Here is a 22,035-nt window from a genome sequence, read left to right as displayed (position 1 = left end):
CAGAAGAGGATCAAAGTGGCTGCAGTCTCCCCTCTGGGAGTCTGTGTGTTCACACTAAGCTATTGCTTGGCTTAGCATTATGTGAACATTATCTTGTTCAACAGAGACAGAACATGCCTCATAGTGCGTATGATGGAACACCCCTATGCTGTTACCTAAGATGAAAGTAAAAGCTGTGATGGAACAGACCAAAGGCTCACCTAGTCCAGCATCCTTGCTCTCAACAGCAGCCAACCACATGCCTATGGCAACACATCATGAGAGGCGCGAATGTGCCACAATCCATAGGGGTAGCATTTGTTCAAGTGAAGATAGTCCATGTAAATAATACTTTCTAGAGCAGAATATGTGCCTAACAGCATCCCCTCCACTCCCAAAAAGGTCTCAATACTAATAAGAAACACATATATACATCAATGATTAACATACCATGCATGGCCGACCACCAATTATATTAAATCCAAGAGACCCAGAATCACGATGAAGAACAAGCGTCAGCGCTTTAGTCTCTTCACCCTATAAAGAACAGGGAAAGTCAATTTAACTCTTTGAACACTGGCAAGCTTAAGGCAGGCTTTTCTTCATAAAAATGACATTAAAAGCTGGTGTTTGATGAGGGCTTCTACCCATAAAAACACTTGAGGACATAGAGCTGTATTTTCTCCACAGATTCCAGTGAAAATCGTTTGAGGATCAAGTTTTCCTGAAGGTTCAGTACTGGATCAAGGAAATCAGCTCATGTTAAGGTGAAGCTGTTGCTAGTTTTTATCATCCTGAAACTCTTACTGAATAGATTGGGATGCTGGTGATACAAAAGCCAAAGTTAGCGGTTGTGATTCTTAGCAAAGCTCACCTCCCTGAGATAAACATGGATGGAGGTTCACATTCAGCAGTAACTGGGTGAATACAGCTGGGTTCTCCATCACAGATACTCTCAATGCAAGGACTTCTTATGGTTCTCTCTCTCGCCGTCCTTCCACATCTGCATCCTGACTGCATGCATTTTATTTATTGAGATGACATTTGCACTAAATCAGGCATCCCCAAGCTGCAGCCCTCCAGATGTTTTGGCCTACAACTACCATGATCCCTAGCTAACAGGACCAGTGGTCAGGGATGATGGGAATTGTAGTCCAAAACATCTGGAGGGCCGAAGGTTGGGGATGCCTGCACTAAATCTCTATGGATGTGGGAAGGGATTAAAAAAATAAATAGATAAATTAGGAAGCAATTGATAAAGAAGGCACCAAGTATGATAGCAGACAAAAACTGTGGAGACATTCTCCATACCAAAGACTGATGCACACAACCATTTTTACACAATTCTGGCAATTAGCCTCACCAAATCCTGGAGGCCATTTGAAATAGATGCTGTGCTTGATATTCCACCTCATACCACAGTGTCTACAAGATTAGCCACCGCACCAAAAAAACTCACAGTGGTTTGATTGCATTCAGTTGTTACAACTGAATAATGTGTGCCTATGAAAGAAAGTTCCAGGAAGTGGAATGGCATTACTAACAAAGAATCTGTAGGAATGTTGGTCGTGTAAATGACAACTTCCCCTCCCATTAGACCAAGAAAGTTAAGTTTAATAATCATTTGTATGCAGATGCCTTCTCAGTACTGCATCCATCAGTAAATATTTTGAATCCTACAGGAAAACTCTGTGGGAAAACTCTCCATTAATGTTTAATACATTTAATTACAGAAATAACAATGCATGCATGCTATGAAGCAGTTTCCTGACCAAGTCGCCTTGGTCTGCTGCAGAGCTTGTTCCCAAATATAGGAATGCCATGTGCTAGCATAACATCCCCCTTTCTCAATTCTGAAAGGGAGAGGCCATAGCTCAGAAGGAGAATGCATGCTTCGGATGTATGAGGATTCAAGTCTGAGCTCTTTCAGCTCCACTTAATAGGGTATCAGGTAGCAGGGCTGGGAACAACTTCTACTTGAGATCCTGGAGAGCAGAGTTCAAGACGCACTCCACTCAGGGTTGGCGTTACTGTGCTCGATGGGGAATTGATCCGATTCATTAAGTGGCAGCATTTTATTTCCTGGGAGAGTTGGAGGATTCTTCTAGTACTTTTTAATCTCCAACCAATAATACCAAAGAATACAACAACTGACGTATCCCTCCACCCATTTCTGTGCCAAAGAAAGTTCACTGACTTGAATGAAATGACACTAAGAAAGTAGAGAAATGAAAAGAAACAAATGAAAAGGGACTAAGCCCTGAATATCTGGAGAAGGTAATGTAAACTGGTGCAGCTCAGTAACTTTGACCTCTGTTTTTACATAAATATAAAAAGTTGATACCATGAAATATAAATTTCTTTTAGAATGAGCAGAACTATATCGTCAGGCTCTATGGCTTCCCCAAATGCTGCTTCCCATTGTATTTTCCCCACTGTAAATTCTCACTGCATGCATTATTCCCCCCGCCACTCAAATTTTAGTTCTGGTCCACCTGTACTTTGAATAGGGGGCGCAGACGGACCTGTTACCCTTCAAATGATGTTGGACTCCAATGCCCAAAGGCTCCAGCCAGGGATACATTTTTAAAAAATAAAACACCAACTATTATTCATATCAGCCTGATCATAAAGCTTTTTGGAACCATGGAGAACACTGATGTCCCCCTCAAGTGGCTTTGAATCAAGCCATGTGTAGTTTGTATATTCCAACTATTTGGGTTCTTGAAGAAGTCATGCATCCTTCAAGCCACTGGAAAAGCAAGCTCTCTGGTTATTATTTAATCACAACGGTAAACGCCATGATTGCCTGGGTGCTTCTGCCCCTATAGTGGGATTTAATAGTGAGAGTCAGTGTGGTGTAGTGGTTAAGAGCGGTGGACTCATAATCTGGTGAAACAGGTTTGATTCCCTGCTCCTCCACATGCAGCTGCTGAGTGACCTTGGGCTAGTCACACTTCTCTGAAGTCTCTCAGCCCCACTCACCTCACAGAGTGTTTGTTGTGAGGGAGGAAGGGAAAAGGAGATTGTTAGCCGCCTTGAGACTCCTTCGGGTAGTGATAAAGCGGGATATCAAATCCAAACTCTTCTTAATGAAAATAATAAAGAAGTAAAGCACAATTCATTGCTGCATACCGAAGAGAGAATGCATGTTATGTTTTAAACTAAGTGATTATACTTATACTATAAGAAAGCTAATTCATTCCGCTCAACCCAGTTTTCCTTTATTATTTTGCAACTGATACTCAATTATCATTATTGTCACGGCCACCCAGGACGGGTCCCAGCTCACAAGAGACCTCACTCCGTTGCAGTTTATTTACAGGAAAAGTTTATTGAAGATTTCTGCTTCTCGTACAGTTCAGCATCGTGGCCGTACGTCTGTCACGTTAGACCGCTGAAGTCCCCTCTGACTCCTCCCCTCTTCCACACCAACTTAATAGCCTGGCTCTAGACCACCTCTTCCTCTCCTTTCTTTTCCGCAGGGTCTTCCTGCCCCCCTGGGTTCCCTCTCTCCGTGACTCGCCTGAGGCTGAATCCTCTGCCGCCTCTTCCCCCCTCCTTCTGGCTTTAGGGCCGGGCTCCTCCCCTGAGCTCTCTCCACTTCCGCGCGCCTCTACGTTTGAACTTGGCGCGCGTACGTTGCTGCTGACCTTTCTTTCGACCGCTACACCACCCCTTGTTCTGCTCTCCACCCTTTCCGGCTGAACACCTTGCTCCAACCCCCTTTCTCTGTTCTCTCCTAATCCTGCTCCCTCCGAGAGGCTGACGACTCCACCCCCTTTACTCCGTTCCGGCTGAGACGCCTCTTGCTGCGTCTGTCTTCCACTGGGCTCCTCTCCGCTTCTCCCTTCTCCTCCCTTTTGCTTGATTAAGGTAACCCCCTTTTGAGAATCCTCTGACTCGCTGCTCAGACTCGTGGATTCCCTCAGAATTCCGTCATCTTCTTCCTCATCCTTCTGCCCCTCCTCCCACTCGCTCTCCGTCTCCTCTGTCATCTCCTCCTCTCTCCCAGAAACCCTGACAATTATGAATGCTCAGTTCTCAATGGGCTGTCTCCCCACCAACACTATTATTATGTACAAATGATGGCAAGTGGGTATCTTTAGCATTTGCTACGGACAATCACACACCCAGATAACTGCCTGGTTGACTGTGGCAACCATGAATCTTTACAACTTAGACATTTCCAATCCCACCATGAGTTAAGCATTGTTTTGGACTAAAGCAGTGTGCATTTTTAACATAAATATTACAACTTGTAAAGGTCTTAATTTTTTTTAATGCTGTCTCACAGGAGCCAACCATATCTGTTCTTTGTAAAGTATTATGTATATAGTGGTGTAAAGCACCCACTGTATTATTATTATTAATGAAGAATTATGACCGAAAGCCATTCAAAATATTTAATTTGATTATTTAAATTTTCAGTCTGAGCCATCTTAAAATTTAATCTGGGGTGATGATAATCAGGTCACATCAGCAGCCTCTGCAACCTCCCTGCTAGGAAAAAAACAAACAGAAAAAAGGCAGCCACATGAACCTTGCATCATCCCAGACACCATAGCTCATGTTGGCAGTGCATGAGGCTCTTAATCTCAGGGTTGTGGGTTTGAGCCCCACATTGGGCCAAAGGTTTTGGCATTGCAGGGGACTGAACTAGATGACCCTCATGGTCCCTTCAGAATCCACAATTCTATGATTCTATAAAGATGAAAATGTCATAAACAAACACACGAATTTGAGGAAGTTATTTTACATGTCTGGTTTCCATATCCAATTAATGGCATAAATTACAATTGTTGCCTAATAACGCAATGCAGATGTTTTAAGCTTGGCTCCCCACCCCCTCCACCGTTTTGGCATTTCAGTGTGAAGCTGTCGGTCAAACTATATTAACATTGAGAAACATTCTGCTGAGTTGCTTGAGCCATCATATATTTTCCTGTCACTCCTATGAAAGAAAAAAGCCCAGAGCTAGTATCAGCTGGTATAAATTAGAGAAATCTAGAGATCCAAATTAACTTGTAAAACTGCACAGCAGTTTATACTTGGGACTATAATGTTGTTTAGTGGTAGAGCAAGGCACAGCGTATTCTTACCCCCAAATCCTATTTACTTAGAAGCAAGTCTCACTTATTTCAATCATATTCCTTCCCCCATAACGGATTGATTCGTGTCTCATTTGTAACACTGAAGCTGAAATCCTGTAGCCATTGACAGTAGACACACAATTTATGCACATTAAACTTGTGCACATTCAGCTTTACAAACTTGGCAATTTTTTTAATTAATTTTTTACAAAATAGAAAGGGGTCAGGCATCCAGGAAATAAGACTTTGGCAATCCCAACCACCATTGCATCCACTGAGTTTGGACTATAAAATATTTGGGCTCTATGCTCTATCCCTGGAACATAACCCCACATAAGTTTCGAGTTTACTGTACGTTGTAGTAAGCCCAGTTGAACTAAATGAGACTTAAGACTTCTGAGTGGGCATATACAGGATCGTGCATCAAAAATCAGCCTCAAGAAATACCCAGTTCTTTCCTTTTCTCTTGTTGCCTTTAATTGGCTTTCTAGCATGCTCAACTCTTCTAAAAGGAGAGCAGTGGAATAAGAGGTGAAACTGTTTTCCCGGAAACCCCCTGGCCCAGACGTCAGATAATATTTCAAGGCAAAAACTTCCAGTCCTGTGAGGCCACTTTTAAGGTCTAATAAGTTCAGAAATGGAAACATAAGAATGTTATTGTCACAAAACCCTGTGACTGCACTCAGAATGGTAGCTGTAATTAAAGTTTGAAGAAAAAGGTTTCCATTACTATTCTTGATTTGGATTCTTTCTCAGCAAAAGAAGAATCGTGGGGACGAGTGAAAAACAGAAAGATCTGCAATGCATCAACCAGCTAGTTTAAAAAATAAAAATAAAAATCATCACAATATTTGGCAGTTAAAAACAAACAAACGTTCTAAGCATTTAAAAAGATTCCTGCTAGCTTGCCATGCATATCCATAATTGATCCGCTGTTTGCATTTTAGCACAGTAATACGAGGGAGGAAACTGGGTGATAATTCTAGCAGATGTGCTTCTAAATCACCACGACACAAGGGACTAACAACTTGTTGCTCCAACAGCCCTTTTGAAATTCACATCTTGATATTAATGCCATTTTAAATAACAGCTCTTAAAAGAGTCACCTCCTTTACAACTTACCACTGTCACTCTAAATTATTATTATTATTTTAAAGCATTTTATTGCAAATGGTCATGCTTAACCCCACCCAGCTCAGATCATCTGATTCTACAACAAATCTGATCGTTCTGGCATGCTGCTTACCCACAGCTGAGTCAAGCTCTTAAACATAATTCTGGAAATTGTTTCAGATCCCAGCTGAGTATTTTGGAGCTAGGAAGCTATCTTCTACATTTGATTCTGAACACTGGGAGTGTTCTTACTTCTTGAGTAAAAACGTAACTTTGCTCATTTCTCAGCCAATCCCATTAGAATAGGTTAGCACACTGATTCTCAAACAATAGGGGTTCAGTTTCACCACTGAGTCACAGAAGGTTTCTGGGTAATTTACCAGTTGCCAGTAATAGCTGCTTAGGAAGTGGGAGGGGCAGGGGAAGCACCATTTAAGTACAGTTGTACCTCTACTTACGTATCCTTCCAGATATGTAAACTTCAGCTTGCTAGTGCGGCAAACCTGGAAGTTTATACTTCCGGGTTTCACCGCACACGCATGGGCAGAAGCGCTCTATCACACTGTGTGCATGCGCAGAAGCGGCACCTCTGGATACAGACTTTTCAGGTTGCGGACGGATCCTCAAAATGAATTAAGTTTGTATCCAGAGGGCCCACTGTACACAGAAAGTGGGAAAGTTCTGCTTCCAATTAAATGGTTGTGATCATCAGGTAAACTATGAAGAGAATAAGAGAATTATATAAGTATACTGTCCTTAGAATGCAATCTTGAAGTAACCTCCACGGAATTAAATGGAGACTGCTTCCATGTTATTGAATTGCAGATTTAGAATACCTTGGAACACCTCGGCTGTCAGACTTTTTCCCTGGCTAGATTTTGTGCCTGAAAGATATATGAATCAAAGAACCCTCTAGATTCTGTTGTTCCTTAAAATTCACTTGTCAGTCACATGCCAAGCCCACTTAGAACTCCCTCCTCCAAGTACCTCTTATCATTGATTCTACCATCTCCCTAAAATTCAATTTGCGAGGGTTTCTTATTGCACTGACGGCACAGGCAGAAATACTTCTGCACAATTAAAAAAAAGGGACACGTGAAGATGGTATCAGAAACACAGACTAAAAGCTAAAGTAACAAAGTGGCTCAACCCTAGGAGTCATGCTGTGCCCAAGATGGAGCAACATGACTGCTGTACCAGCACAACGGCTTAGCATATAGCATGGCACTGGAACCGCCAATCATGCCAGGACAGCCACGTGTTGTAGGAGTAATATTTCTCACTGCTAGATATTAAATGGCAGAATGTACAAGTTGATGGTCTTAGACAAAGCGAGAAGGCAGGATTTCAAGGCACTATGAATGTGCCTCTTTTCAGTAAGCCTTGAACAAACTATTTGGTAGAAAGGTTTTCAAACCAGCAGTAAAATGGTCTTGTCCCACTTGTCTTGGGCAGGAAACCACAGTTGCTGGAAGTGGAAGCTCCAAATCGTCTGTAGGATTTGGACTATAGGCATCTGGTTAGAGATAAGAACCTAAGGACATTAAGATGTTCGCAAAATTCTCCCAATCCAAATTGTAGCATTACCACGTTGGGTTTTGATGTCACAAGACCGTAGCAGTTGAATCTATTGAATGACACTGTTTCATATTAGGTGCTACAGCTAGCCTGAATATTTTGGAATCTACAAAATCCCTGAGCCCAGTGTGCATGCCTGGCCACTTGCTTATATCCTTTACCCTTTGCAGCACACAACTATGTTGACATTGCTGTCTGATTAAATAATCCAGGGATCAAAATACTGGAAGCAAGCCATTCCCTCCCCATACACACGCCAGCGAAGCGAGCCATGTGGCAGGACAATCCCCGTGCTGGTCTTCCTTCACAATTCTCCAGCGCACAAAGATGTATATTTTCTAATTGCACTTCTTCTGGCTGAAACTGTTAATCTTGGAAAGTTGCCCAAATGGCTGTGAAAGACATGTAATTGATTGAGCACTACACCACAGTTTTGTGGTGACATGACACCTTTTGGCTTTCTGCAGATTACACGCTGCCTTTTTCTGAAAAGTGCATAACAGCCTTTTTGTGGACAGTCTGAAAACAAACAGTCATGTTAACCAGCTGTGTCCATAAATCTGATGAAAACATTGCTGCACACACTGCATACTGTAGACACTATCTGGGGGGCTATGTGCTTTTTTTTTTTTAATAGCAACTAAAACACCCAGTTGAGTAATCTAATAATGCCACAGAACAGTTACAAAGACCAAAAGTTGATTCAGACATTACATATTCCAGTGATGAGATCACTCCATGTCTGGACACTCACAAAAACATACTATGAGATGCACACAGCTTGCTTCCTTAGCAACTGTGAATTGCAGAATCAGGCTTGAAAAATTTCAAGTGCTTAGGGCATAGGGAAATTAAGGAAGCTGTGTGCATTTCACACTCTCTCATGGGTATCCAGACACTGGTTTCACATCAGGAAGGGGCATCCTAGCAGGAACTCAGTGGAAATCAGCACCCCAATGTGAGTCAACTTTATCTACAGTGACGGTGTGCACCAATGTAAGTAAAATGCAGTCTTATTCCAAACAAACAAGGAAGACATTTGAAACAGTTGCTGTAACACAGGGGGTAAGGGCAGGGACATACCACCTCTGAAAGTGCCAGATAGCCACTAGCAGATGGATAAACAATGAATATTCATGCACCAGTGGTAGGGGCTGAGCTCAGACCTCAGCACTAGAAGAAAGAACTAGCAACACTTTGGCACAGTCACCCAAGCAGCAGAATCTCATAAAAGGAGACCCGTTTCAGGATCTGCTTTGAATGACGGTGAAGTCAGCAACGCAACAATATGTAGAAAAGGCCAGCTCAGGTTGTAGAAGTGATGTTACATATCAGCACCACAAGCAGAATAGCATAAGGGCCAGCAATGTGAACCAAGAGCAGAAGGAACATACTGATAGACAGGAGGACTTCTACAGATATGCACATACAACTTGTAGGCTTGTACTCAAGGGGTAATCAATACATTGGGGTTGGGGACAGGGGAAGTTGGGGGGCAATCCTACTCCCTTCCCCATACAATGATTGCAGCTGGTTTTGGAACATCTGCATAGGGCTTAGTAGCTAATAATAATCATGGAATCGTAGAGTTGTAAAGGGCCATGAGGTTCATCTGGTCCAATCCCCTTGAAATTGGAATCTTTTGTCCAACATCAGGCTCACACCCATGACCATGAACTTAAAGAGTCTCACGCTCTACCAACTGAGCTATCCCAGGTTGTTTCCATGCATATGGATAGCCAATTCCACCCTCTCTGAAGGTGAGATAGAAGAGATTTACCGTAAGTTGGACACCAGAAAACACTTTCTAACTGAAAGAACTGCTGTCCATTGGCATAAGATGCCCATGAAAGGTGCAAAAACCCATTCTCTAAAATCTGTAGAGATTTTTTTTTTTTAAGAAAAGGTGGGAGAACTATCAGTCTGAAGAGTGTTGCATCTATCCTGCAAGTACACTGGCATTGAGCTCTATTATTCTGGGAAATCAGAGCAAGTTTTAAAGATTTTAAATTCCGTGCATATTCTGTAATGGCTGATCCTAGCGACCTTATGCTCAAGCTAAGCCTCTTCTAGAAATAATATGTTATTTAGCAAGTCACAGGTTAGGGAGCATCCTTATTTTATGATCCTGGTTACTAACAGAGATTAAAAATCAACGTTGAATTCAGGGGGGGGGGAAGACCCATTTGGGGTTCATAAAAGTCCCCTTTTAAGGGGCGAGGAAGAGTGGAAAAGAAATTGTGACCTGGATTTCCTCAACGGACTTATTTTCTGTGCCTCCCAATTTACAACTTCTAATGTTTTTCTTTCTCTCTGACCAAAACATGCAAACAAGACTCAAACACTAAATCTATCAAATGTAGCCATGAGTGGGAAGAGTGTGTTGGAAAAGTATGAAAACACTTTCCAGGGGAAAAAACAGCACTCATCCATGTTTGAGAGGAAATACTAAAGTGTTTAAACACACACGGATGTTGCAGTAAACAAACCCCGCAATGTAGCACCTGAAAGACTGCCCAAGAGGCCAGTTGTCACGGTTATGAAAAGAATTCTGTTTAATTTTTAAAATGTAGCACAGTGAACATGGGAACTTGGTATAAGTTCTCTTGTGTTTTGATAGTACTCTCCTTCCCCCTCCTCTCTCTGTAGCCCTCCTTTCCTAGGCAGGTCCTGTTTCTCCCAAGTTAGTGGTGAGCAGCTTAGCTGTAAATATTTGCCCTTCATGTTGAGCCTTCCAGCTGGCTGAAGCTGCAGCTGACAGACATGTCTGTAAGCAAAGGGAGAGAGAGGGAGGTGGAGATGGGGGGAGGGCAGGCAGGCAAAAAAAATAGATTTCAAAGGGGAAAGCGGGGGACAGATTTGACCACTTAGCAGACTCCCAAGCCTTACTAATGAGGAAAAGAGAAGAAAATAAACAACAAAAATCCTGTCTCCTCCCCTACCTTCTGTCTGCCCGGAACCTATCTACACACACACACACACACACACAAACACAACTTTCACCACAGGATGCCAAAAGTCTGGCACTTGGGACCGGGAGCTGCTTCTCCTTTTGTTGTGCTTGTTCCAAAGGGGTATTTACTCTCACTAAAACATCAGTGCCAAATCTCTAGCTTTCGCCTGAATGTGATGAATGACACATTCTCAGAGATCCTGTAGGGGTCCTGAAACTGCCTTACCAGGGGTCTGAATATGGGAGGTGTAAAGAAGGGAGGATGCAAAGGCACCCTGCAGCATTCTGTTTATGGAATTATTTAAAAGGGTCAAAACTAGAAGCATGACTCCTTGCATTACTGTGCAAAGGCTGGGTCCTGTGACCCCAAAACTGTGGCAATAGGGGGGGGGCAGAAGGATGACTACCAACAACAACAGCAACCAGGGGGCTTGTGGCAACTTAAAACACAAAATCAAGATGTCACAAGACCCCTAATTATTGTTGCTGGTAATTTACCCTTCTGTGTTTTGCCCCTCTGTGGGATGCCAAAGTTTTGACTGGGTTGGAAGGGACCAAAGGGGGGCATCTAGCCCAATCCCCCCGCGACGCAATCATCTTTCTTGCCCAACGCGGAGCTGGAAGCCACGACTATCCCAGCTCATTTCCAGACTAAGGCATCTGAATCACGCAAGGGACCCTGAGAACCACCCGGGCCAACTCCCTGCAATGCAGGGACATGCAGCTGTCCCATCCGGGGGGCGTGCGAGAGAGGGGAGCCTGCCTGGGCCACTTGCTTCCTCGGAGGCGCGAGAGGGCGCTTCAGCCACCGAAGCGCAGGGGGAGGTTTGCCCCAAAGAAACCGGCGCAGCCTGTTCAGGATGCCGCGGGATTCTTTGCTGCGCCTGAGAGAGGGTGGAGGGCGGGGGGCAGGCAGGAAGGGCTGCGCTGGGGCCAAGGCGGGCCTCGGTGCGGATTCACCTTGTTGGGCGTCGAGGCGGCGAGGCTGCGGCTGAGGGAGTCGAGGCGGGCGCTGTACTCGGTGAACTTCTTCTGGTAGCGCAGCGCCGTCACCTGGAGCTCGAGCTGGGCGGCCGAGAGCTGCGCCAGGAGCGCCTTTTCCCGCTTGCCGGCGCGCAGCGCCTCCTTCTTGAGCTCCTTCTCCAGGCCGGCCAGCCGCGCCTGCAGGGCGGCGCCGTGCGCCTTGAGCGCCTGCAGGCAGCAGTGCGAGCCGGCCTGGCGCTCGCCGTGCGTGAGCGCCAAGCCGCAGCCGCGCTCGCAGGAGCCGGCCGGGCGGGCCGCGCAGGCCTCGCGCATGTGCGCCTCCACGTCGCGCGCGTTGAGCACCTCGGCGCAGCCCCGGTGGCGGCAGCGGGCCGCCGAGTAGCCGCACGCCTCGGCGTGCTCGGCCAGGTGCTGCAGCTTGACCACGGCGCCGCAGCCGCGCGCCCGGTTGGCGCACTTGATGTCCAGCTTGAGGATGAGGCTCTTCAAGGGCAGGACGTGGTTGAGCTCCTTGGCCGACATGCGGCGGCACTTCACCGGGCAGCTGCCTTGCTGCACCACCCACGGCAGCACGCAGCCGGCGCAGAACACGTGGCCGCAAGGGGTGGTCAGAGGGTCCTCCAGCACTTTGTTGCACAGGTTGCACTTCAGGTCCGGGTCCACCTCGCCGCTGAAGCGGTCCAGCTCGAAGCCCATCGCTCCACCGACGGGGGGAAAAATATGGAACAAGCAAACAAGCGGAAACCCCCAAGGAAAACGCGCGCGCACAAGCAAGCGCTCGCTCAAAAACTCCTCTTGGGGAAAGAGGTGGCGGGGGGGGGAGTTGCAATACTATCTTCCCCCTCCCTCCAAAATTTCAAATCGCCCACCCGCGAACCACACAGCCTCCCCCAAACTGTCTCTCTCTCTTTCGAAGTCCTCAAACTGCAGAGATCCTAGGGAATGACTGCAGCCGCTCTCCTTTCCTGGTTCCTCCGCTAGTCCTTGGGAGCAGCCTAGACTGGCTGGCTGCAGGCTGTCTACTGACTGAACTAATTGCCTCAGACTTCCTCGAAAATGCTGGGGAGGAATCCTCTACCGCATTGATTCTAGTGAAAGCGCAGGACTGCCTTCTCCCACTTTCCCCCCATCCCACCCCTTCTCCTTCCGCCCCTCCTTCACGCAGCCTTTCCCAACCCCTCCTGCATTCGCCCTCTCCCCCCCTCTTGGCTCAATTTCATGTGTGTGCGCGCGCGCTTTTTTGTCCAGCGCAGCTAAGAATGCTGTTTATTCGTGAGCACAATCGTCTCTGCGAAGGCATGCTGGCGATATGAAACAGGAGGGGGTTGTGCGGTCTTAGTTATAGCGCTATGGGAATCTGTTTGCACAGTTGTGCGCGTTCATCTGTTTGCTCGAGTTGTTGTGGGGCTGTGTTCCGAGATGCTCTTGGAACGGCATCTGGTCTTATGACGTTCAGGGGAGCTGTGGGGTGTTTATGCAATGGATTTGTGGCATACCATACTCTTGTCTCTCCCTCTCTCTGCAAGCTGCCTTTCCTCCTTATTGCAGAGTTATCTGGCTTCTGGCATGTCTTTTTTCAGCTTTCTTTGGTTCTCGTGTTCTCCGTTCTACAGAGTTGTGGGTTTTTCTTTGTGGACCGGGAGGTGGTGACAGTGGAGCCCTGAGTGCATATTTTCAGTGGAATTGGAGGGGATCATTCTGTGACACTGTCACAGAATGGCAGGATATTAGATTCAGCAATACATGAAACTGGGAAATGTCGTTTCTGGGAAGCTGTGGAGTTCTGGAGCACCGGGGTTGGTTCTGTTTTGTGGAGCTATTCAGGGCTGTTGAGCTTAATTAAATTCTGTTGAAGTTCCTTCCTAAGGTTGGTACTCATCAACATTTTTATCATACCAGCTTAGAGATGTCAAATCTGCAGGTGAACCGGGAGAAATAGCTAACACTTCAGAAGATGGAGGTAACATTCAAAATGACCTTGACAGAATGGAAAACTGAAATTAACCAAATGAAACTCATCAGACAAAAGCATTTAGGAAAATAAAATGAACTGCGCTGCTATGGGATGGCTTGGTAGTAGTATATGTCAAAAGGACCTCAGGACTTAAGTCCATCTCAAGCCGGTCACAAGTCACCTATGGGATGTGACTGCAGAAATGACTAATGCCACTTCAGGCTGCACAAATGGAACTGTGATTTCCAGTTCACAAGAAGCAATAGCTCTATCTTATCTTGCACTAGTCCAGCCAATGGAGTACAAGATCCAGTTTTAGGCACCATGCTTAAAAAGGACATTGGGAAACTATAACAGAGTAGGAAAATGAAGATGGTCTGCTGTATGGTGAACAAGCTCTGTGGGGAAAGATTGGAAGAACTGGGTATGTTTAGCCTGGATAAAAGAAGACGGGGGAGGTACATGACAGTGTTCTTCAAATATCTTTCCCATAGAACTTGTTCTCTGCTATCCCAGAGGGCAGGGCTAGATCTAACAGACTGGGGTGGATTCAGGTGGAACACTAGGAGACACTTCTTGATGGTATGAGCAGTTTGTCAATGGAACCAATAGCTTAAGGAGATGGTAGACTCTCCATCGCTGGAGGTCTTCAAACAGAGGCTAGGCAGAGAGGCTGGATTTCCTACACTGCACAGGGGGGTTGGATTGGATTGCTTAATTAAACATAGGAAGCTGCTGTGGGTCTACCTTTAGTTGGTGGTCCTTGGCATTTGTGGTTGAAGACAAGACAAGCTGTCCATTGTGTCGAATATACAGTACTGGATCTTTATTTCTTCTTTTATTTCATGCACTGCCTTTGGTTGTATTACAATTTGAATTCCGTGGAATTACAATTTCTGCAACAGTCAGAAACATCATTAAGTGATCCACCAAGATCCTTGCTTGGCAAATTTCAAGTGGTCTGTGGGGGGAAATGTTGGGAACCACTAATCGGCACTGACTGACAATCCCTTTCCAGAGTTTCAGGCAGGAGACTTTCTCAGCCTTACTTGCCAGGGATCGAACCTGGGACCTTCTGAATGCAACATATGTACTCTGCCCCTGAGCCACAGCCCTTCCCCCTAACACAGTTCTTGGAAAATATAGGACATCTGGCTACCTATCCTATACCCTCGTGTTTTATATAGGGTGACAAAAGTGTCTTTGTTCGCCCTCTCCAACTCTTAGCAGACTGTGGAGGTGGGGGAAAGGCAGCAGACAGGGTCAAAGGACAATGTCTGCAGCATTTTTTTTAACAGTTCTTAGCAGACTTGTGAGACAGGTAATGAAGGCTGGGCTAGGAGGTTTTGTAAAAGGGGCTCTGGGCGGGATATAAATGTTGTATCTCATCCTGTACCCTCTTGAATAACATGTGAATAACTGTTGTCCATAGGGTATTGAAATGAGGTCTTAGAAAGAGTTGGCCAAAAGGGATTTCGCAAAAGGGTGGATTAGACCCAGGTAAACATTTGGAGGCAAGCTGAACTTTAAGCCTATATTCAAACTCAGGTTCACATGAGCATGGAGTCTCTAAATTTCCTATGACTTAGCTGAGACTCCTACCACTTGGACTGCAGATCTTGTGCCCTACCTGTATCACTCCAAATGTAAAACTTTGAGTTGACAGGGCTATTGTCTCTTAAGACGCACAGACCAGAGTCACACAAGACACTGAAAGGCACTTTTTTAAAAAGCTTTTTCTGTGTGCCATGCATCAGTTCAGTAAGAGAGGAAGCAGAAGAAAACAGGTTTAAAAGCGAATGGGCATTCTAACTAATGTATATTTTATATTTGCAATGCAGGCTGATATATTGGGGAGGGCAATTCCTGTGCAGTGTGATTCTATACATGTCTACTTGGAACAAAGCAGCATTGAGTTCAGTGGGACTAACTTCCAATAAAGACTATATAGGACTGCAGCCTGAATCTTAAAGAGGCGGGGACTGAACAAGAGTAAATGGACAAAATTAATATATATTTTGTACACAGCTTGCACTGCTCTTTGGGCTCAGGGCATATGCCAATTTTCTTAAATTCAAAGTCTTTTTAAAAAATGTCAAAATGCTTCACTCCAATAAGCTATTCAATGTCCTTACCTGCCTATATGGAAACTGGCTGGCTTTGACCTATAAAGTGCCTACCAAGCTTGAACCCTACACACTATAGATTCTGCCTATACCCTCACAATTGTTTTGGTTGTGTCCTGTGGCCACCTCAGACAGTTGATTTTGGGTGTCAAGAAAGGGCAGCAAATTGTCAGTTGATTCAAAGTATTAATATTTTTAAGTGTCAGGGAGATGGGGAGGTTACTGTGGGATTTCCAATTCTCCTTCAGAAAGCGAAGGGCAGGATTCATCTAATAAGTCCTGTCAACCAAAACACTGTTCGAGGACTTCTAGTTGAGCAACAGGTTGTTCCCCCTCTCCTCCCCTGATGTGCCCCTGCAAATTGGTTTGCTGAGGTCAGAAGAACCCTTGGGAAGAGCACACACAGGGAGGAGAGGGTAGATTGTTCTGTCTAGTGAGCTGAAATGCTTGTCCTAACAAAATGTGTTCCTTAGCATGATCTTGAATTCCTCCCATTAAGTTTTAGGTGCTTTGCACTGAAGGGGGGTGGAGAGTACAGATAGGTCAACCATACACCTGCCATGCAGGAGGCACCAGGTTGTGTTGCTGGTGTCCTCTAAGGAAAGTAATATTCGATATCAGCTTAGAGAAAGGACTAACATCATTGACAGCCACTGCTAATTAAATGGCACCCCTAGATTGTCAGTATCTTGCAGGAGGGATTCAAGCACATAACTAGTTCAGGGCCGCAATACCTTTAGGACAGGGGTTGGCGAAGATTTTGTGGCTTGGGCCGGTTCACGGTCCCACAGACGCTGCGGTGGGCCGGAGTGTGTGTGTGCGTGCACATGCATGCACACACACACACACACACACAAACACTATTTCCTGCACTCCTTCTGGCACAGAGGAGGTGTGCACAGCTTCCCATTGGCTGCAGGAGCTTCCTGCAGCCAATGGGAAGCCGGCCAGCGTCGCAGAAGGCGGTCCCCACTCTGCTCTGTTCCAGTTTAGCGCTGTGCATGGGAGCCGACCAAGCGGGCGACGGGGGTCCCCGAGCGAGTAGCGGGGGTCCATGGGCTGGTTAAACGACCCCCCCATGGGCTGCTTGTGGCCCATGGGCTTTAGGTTGCCGACCCCTACTCTAGGACCACCTCTCTGCATACGAACCAACCTGGACCAATCATCATCTGAGGCCCTTCTTTGTGTGCCTCCTCCGTGAGAGGTTTGGAGGGCAGCAACACAACAAGGGGGCTTTTCTGTGGGGGGTCTCTGCTTGTGGACAGCCCTCCACAGGGAGGCTAGCCTGGTGTCTTTGTTACATAGTTTTAGGTGCCAGGCAAAAACATTCCTTTTCTCCCAGGCCTTTGGCTAATAAAACAATCTATGGCCTTTTAAACTGTGTGCAGGTTGGGAGGATAATTGCTTTTTTGTTTGTCATTATGTTATGTAGTTTTGTGTTTTTATATTGGATGAAGGGTGATATAGAAATTTAATTAATTAATTAACAATAGCAACAATTTCAAAACTTTAGATTTGCACAATTAAAAGTGGGTTACAAAACATGCTGCATTGCCCTAGCACAGCAAATGCACTTAAATCAAGAAATAGACTTTTTGTGCTTAGGAAAGTGATGGGGACATAGGAATGACTAGCAGGAAGACATATAAACACCCAGCAAGCAAATCGGAATAAATGCTCTTTGAAGTATAACCACTCCACAAACAAATGAGAACAAATGCTGAATAAATATCAAACACAATCTAGCCTCGGCCTAAGCTTTGTGCAAGCAAATCAGGATGAATGCTCAATAATAATACATAGGTCATTTGGAGGAGTTCATTAACAACAAAGAGCCTTTGTTGGGTGATAAGTCACTTTGGGTTGCCTTGGGCAGGATAAAGCGACTAACAAATTCAATAAATAATAATAATAATTATAGCGCTATAAAGTTTCGTGAACGTATAAGCATTTAAGTTGCCACTCTGTTGTTTCTGCTGCAACCAACTAGCAAGGCTTTCCAGCTGGAAACTGCTAGTTAAGTGAACAATAGCAAATGAAGTGATAGTTTGAGAGCATTTGATATTTGATACAGAAGAATGAGACACCGGGGGAATGCCAGGAGAGAGGCATTTGGGATTCTGTTTCCTGGGTCCAGGGCATTTATTCTCTTGAGATGACTTGCTAAATAAAGCATTTATATTTGTGTGTGTGTGTGTGTGTGTGTGTGTGTCTGTACATCCTTAATAATTGACCCAGGAGAAGAGGTGTATTTTGTATGCAGTGTATCTGCAACAAAATAGAAAACATAACAAAATTGCCCTTTTACACTGTAAAGCAGAGTCTATCCGGTTTCGAGTATCTTGTACAGCACTTAGTTGACCAGTACAACACATAAATATTATCTCTTGAAATCAGCGAGTCATGCAGGCAAATATATTTCTGGATGGAGGGAGATGGGGCAGCCACTTCCATTATTCACGAGGCCTCGGTTTTCCCTGCTGGATTCTGAGCTGTCGCAAGGAGGTAATGGAGCCTTCTCATGCAAGCTTGCGTCTCTTTATAGTAAAATATGTTTTCTGCGTTGTGTGGTCTATTACGGTCCCATTAATGTCATTGAGAATTATGTGCGTGTGTTAAGGCCAGGAAAGCTTGGTTCTTGGAAAATCTGTTTCCATACATATATAATCTCCATGCATTCAGAAGGTATAATCAAGAGCCGCTATGTAAGACCACACCAGAAGGATATCTAAGATCTGGAAAATAGACATACTTTCCTCTACCAAAGTGAGGAGGGTGAAGTGCAGCATGCAATTCACATATCCATTCCAATATGCTTTTGCTATTAAAGAAAACCCAACAGCTTTGTTTCAAGGAGGGTGAGTGCTCAGCTCCAGCCTTAGACCCTAATGAAGCCCCATGCTACACTTTCCAAACCTCTCCAGCGGGTGGCAGCAGCCAAAATGGAGGGAAGACCAGTGTGGGGAGGCAAAAGAAACCAGATCCAAACTCCATTCAGCAGTACAGATGCTCTGCCTAAGCCTGGCAGAGGGAGAACAAGCCTTTAAAGCAGTGGTCTGGGACGCAGGTGGCGCTGTGGGTTAAAGCCTCAGCGCCTAGGACTTGCCGATCGAAAGGTTGGCGGTTCGAAGCCCTGCGGCGGGGTGCGCTCCCGCTGCTCGGTCCCAGCGCCTGCCAACCTAGCAGTTCGAAAGCACCTCCGGGTGCAAGTAGATAAATAGGGACCGCTTACCAGCGGGAAGGTAAACGGCGTTTCCGTGTGCGGCTCTGGCTTGCCAGAGCAGCGATGTCACGCTGGCCACGTGACCCGGAAGTGTCTCCGGACAGCGCTGGCCCCTGGCCTCTTAAGTGAGATGGGCGCACAACCCCAGAGTCTGTCAAGACTGGCCCGTACGGGCAGGGGTACCTTTACCTTTTACCTTGCCAAGTAACCAGGTCATATTATTGAACTGATTTGGTTTAGGATGCAGATTATTATTATTATTATTATTTATACCCCGCCCATATGGCTGGGCTTCCCCAGCTACTTTGGGCGACTCCCAACAGAATATTAAAAACACAATAAAACATCAAACGTTAAAAACTTCCCAAAACAGGCCTGCCTTCAGATGTCTTCTAAAAGTCAGATAGTTGTTTATTTCCTTGACATCTGATGGGAGGGCATTCCACAGGGCGGGCACCACTACCGAGAAGGCCCTTTGCCTGGTTCCCTGTAACCTCACTTCTCACAGGGAGGGAACCGCCAGAAGGAAGTGGAGACGCTCCTTCAGGTATACAGGGCAAGGCTGTTTAGGGCTTTAAAGGTCAGCACCAACACTTTGAATTGTGCTCGGAAACGTACTGGGAGCCAATGTTGGTCTTTCAGGACTGGTCTTATATGGTCTTGGCGGCTGCTTCCAGTCACCAGTCTAGCTGCTGCATTCTGGATTAATGGTAGTTTCCAGGTCACCTTCAAAGGTAGCCCCACGTAGAGCGCATTGCAGTAGTCCAGGCAGGAGATAACTACTGTAGAGCATGCACCACTCTGGCGAGACAGTCTGTGGGCAGGTAGGGTCTTAGCCCACGTACCAGATGGAGCTGGTAGACAGCCTATATTCCTTCTCCTTTGTGACATCCACATCCTCACAATGCCCCATTTTGCGGACTTGCACCGGCCTCAGCTCAGCCAGCTTTGGCTCAGCCAGCTAAGATGAACCAGGATGAGCAAGTTATGCCAAATATCTTCATCTGAAGTGGAGTTGAGGACTTAACATGAGGCCAAGCCAGGAAGCTGCACACTGAGCTGGAGCTCTGCTGTGTTCTAAGCCGTTCTTCTAGGTGGAACTTGCTATAGGATTGCAGCACCCTAATGCTTTCTTGGATAACTCGGAGATCTAGTATAATAAGAAACTGAGGGAAACCTTTTCTCTAGCTATTTTTCTCCACATGTGTATTTTTCTCTACCACGAGTCTGAGAGAGGGACACTTCTCTCCAGGGGCGCCGACTTATAAAAAATGTTGGGGGGCGGGGGCCCATACCGACTTATAAAAAATATTGGGGGGGCCCAAGACCTCCAAATCGCTGCTGCTGGGGGAACGAAAGGGGCGAGCCCCGGGCTGCCCCGACTTTAAGTGAACCTGTGAGGGCCCGCCCTTTGTGGCAGCCGATTGGCTGCCGCCATGGGCGGTGAATATTAATGAGCTAGGGGGAATCCCCGCTTCTCGCGGGGCTGACGCCAGCCCCGCGAGATTGTTGATGGGTCGAGAGCCCGCAACCCCACCCCCTCTCTAGATCGGGAGTGGCTTTGTTTTAACTCATTACTGAATGTATTTTAAAAGGTAACTATCGTCAAACAAGGAAAATAAAAAATACCAACATAATTTTGTGATTTTACAAAGCATAATATAACTAATAATTTTCTTAAATTATTGGGGGGGCAGAGCCCCCCCAAACGAATTTTTGAGGGGGCTCGGGCCCCCTCAGGCCCCATAGAGTCGGCGCCTATGCTTCTCTCTACCATCTTTGACATTTCCTCTGTACACAGAATATGAACCTTCTGCTGCTCTACTATTCTGCCACACAGACAAATGTTCATTATCTGGATGCATAGCATTGCATATCGGCCTCCTTTTTTTGCCCTGTGACAGGGGAAAGAAACATCCCTTTCTGAGCTCCTGAAGAATTATACGGTGAATAATATGGGCGCACACATTCCATGCTAGAAAAGTCACTCAGATAATCCTCACTGTTGGAGTTTCTAGACTTCAGCACAGTTGTCGTAAGCATAGCGATGAATCCAACCCCGATAGGCAAAGTCTCTTATTTGAGAGCCTGCATAAATACCAGGCTGGAAAAATATGGGCAACCGTTGTGAATAGTATTTTCATTAGGATTTCTCTCTCCCAGCAGCTGACGCTGCTAAATGTGTGTGAGATACACTTTTGGATATGAGCTCAGCATGGGCTTTGGCTTTTGTTGATGAATGAGAGAGAAAAATCTGATTTCCAAGCCACCCACTCATTATGTGCCTTGTATTTAGCTTATGCGTTATTTTGAAAAGCTGCTACTGGCTCATAGCTCACGTCTCATGTTGAAAAGCCGTTACATAGAGGCTGGGCTGGGGGCGGCGGCGGCAAGGGGGAGGGGCTGCAGGATACACCATGAAAGAAACTTTTCTCAGAACATTTGGTCTTGGGTGTCCAGGAGGGAGGAGGCACCTAACACTGCTTTTCCAGGGTTGTTTTTCTTCAGACAGGTTTGAAATGGATAGAAGCCCTGCTTTCTCCGTTAATTGCCATCAGCAGTGGGCAACTGCAGCCAAGAAGAGGGAGGAGTCCTATTAAATCAAGTCTGAATGACCCTCCTGACTGGAGGTAGCGTACTGGGGTGGAGTCGCTCTTCTAACCGTTAGAGCTGTTTTATTCCAGGCTGATCTCCTGTCACAACCTCAAGCGGTGTGTCTGTGAGGGGGCCTTGTCATACTACCAAGACTCAGAGCTGGCACAAATCCAGCACAGGGATTTTTTGTTGTTGTTGCTGCTGCTCTTTGCAGCAGGAAACTTTTTTTTAACACTGACTCTCTTTCAGGTCTCTCTCTCTCTCTCTGTTTTAGTCTGCTGCTACCACTGCTGCTACGAAGCCAAAAAACCCTCTCCTATTGCAGCAAAATCTGTAGAGCAAATCCTATTCAGCCAGCTTGTTCAGTCCTTCCACTCCTGGACAACAGCCCAGTTTTCATATCCACCTACACAATTCTGAGACAAAAGTATTGTTGC

At 45.8% G+C, this 22,035-nt stretch overlaps 1 protein-coding gene across 2 annotated transcripts in view; it reads right to left on the bottom strand.

Moving 5' to 3' along the window:
• The window catches only part of PDZRN3 (PDZ domain containing ring finger 3), a 177,050-nt gene extending 164,250 nt beyond the window's left edge, over positions 1–12,800 (bottom strand). Inside the window, exons 1-2 of one of the 2 annotated variants that reach the window (XM_081901455.1) lie at positions 11,677–12,800; positions 430–516 (exon numbers count right to left, since the gene is read on the bottom strand). In XM_081901455.1, the coding sequence (XP_081757581.1) occupies positions 430–516; positions 11,677–12,396 (807 nt within the window). In that variant the 5' untranslated portion in view covers positions 12,397–12,800. The remainder of the gene's footprint in view (positions 1–429; positions 517–11,676) is intronic. The other variant, XM_081901456.1, reaches the window with a different exon arrangement.
• Positions 12,801–22,035: the final 9,235 nt, after the last annotated feature.

This window comes from Podarcis melisellensis (genome assembly GCF_964234715.1).
Source record: "Podarcis melisellensis genome assembly, chromosome: 2".
NCBI classification, from domain to species: Eukaryota; Metazoa; Chordata; class Lepidosauria; order Squamata; family Lacertidae; genus Podarcis; species Podarcis melisellensis.
This window is presented reverse-complemented; position numbering and strand designations above follow the sequence as displayed.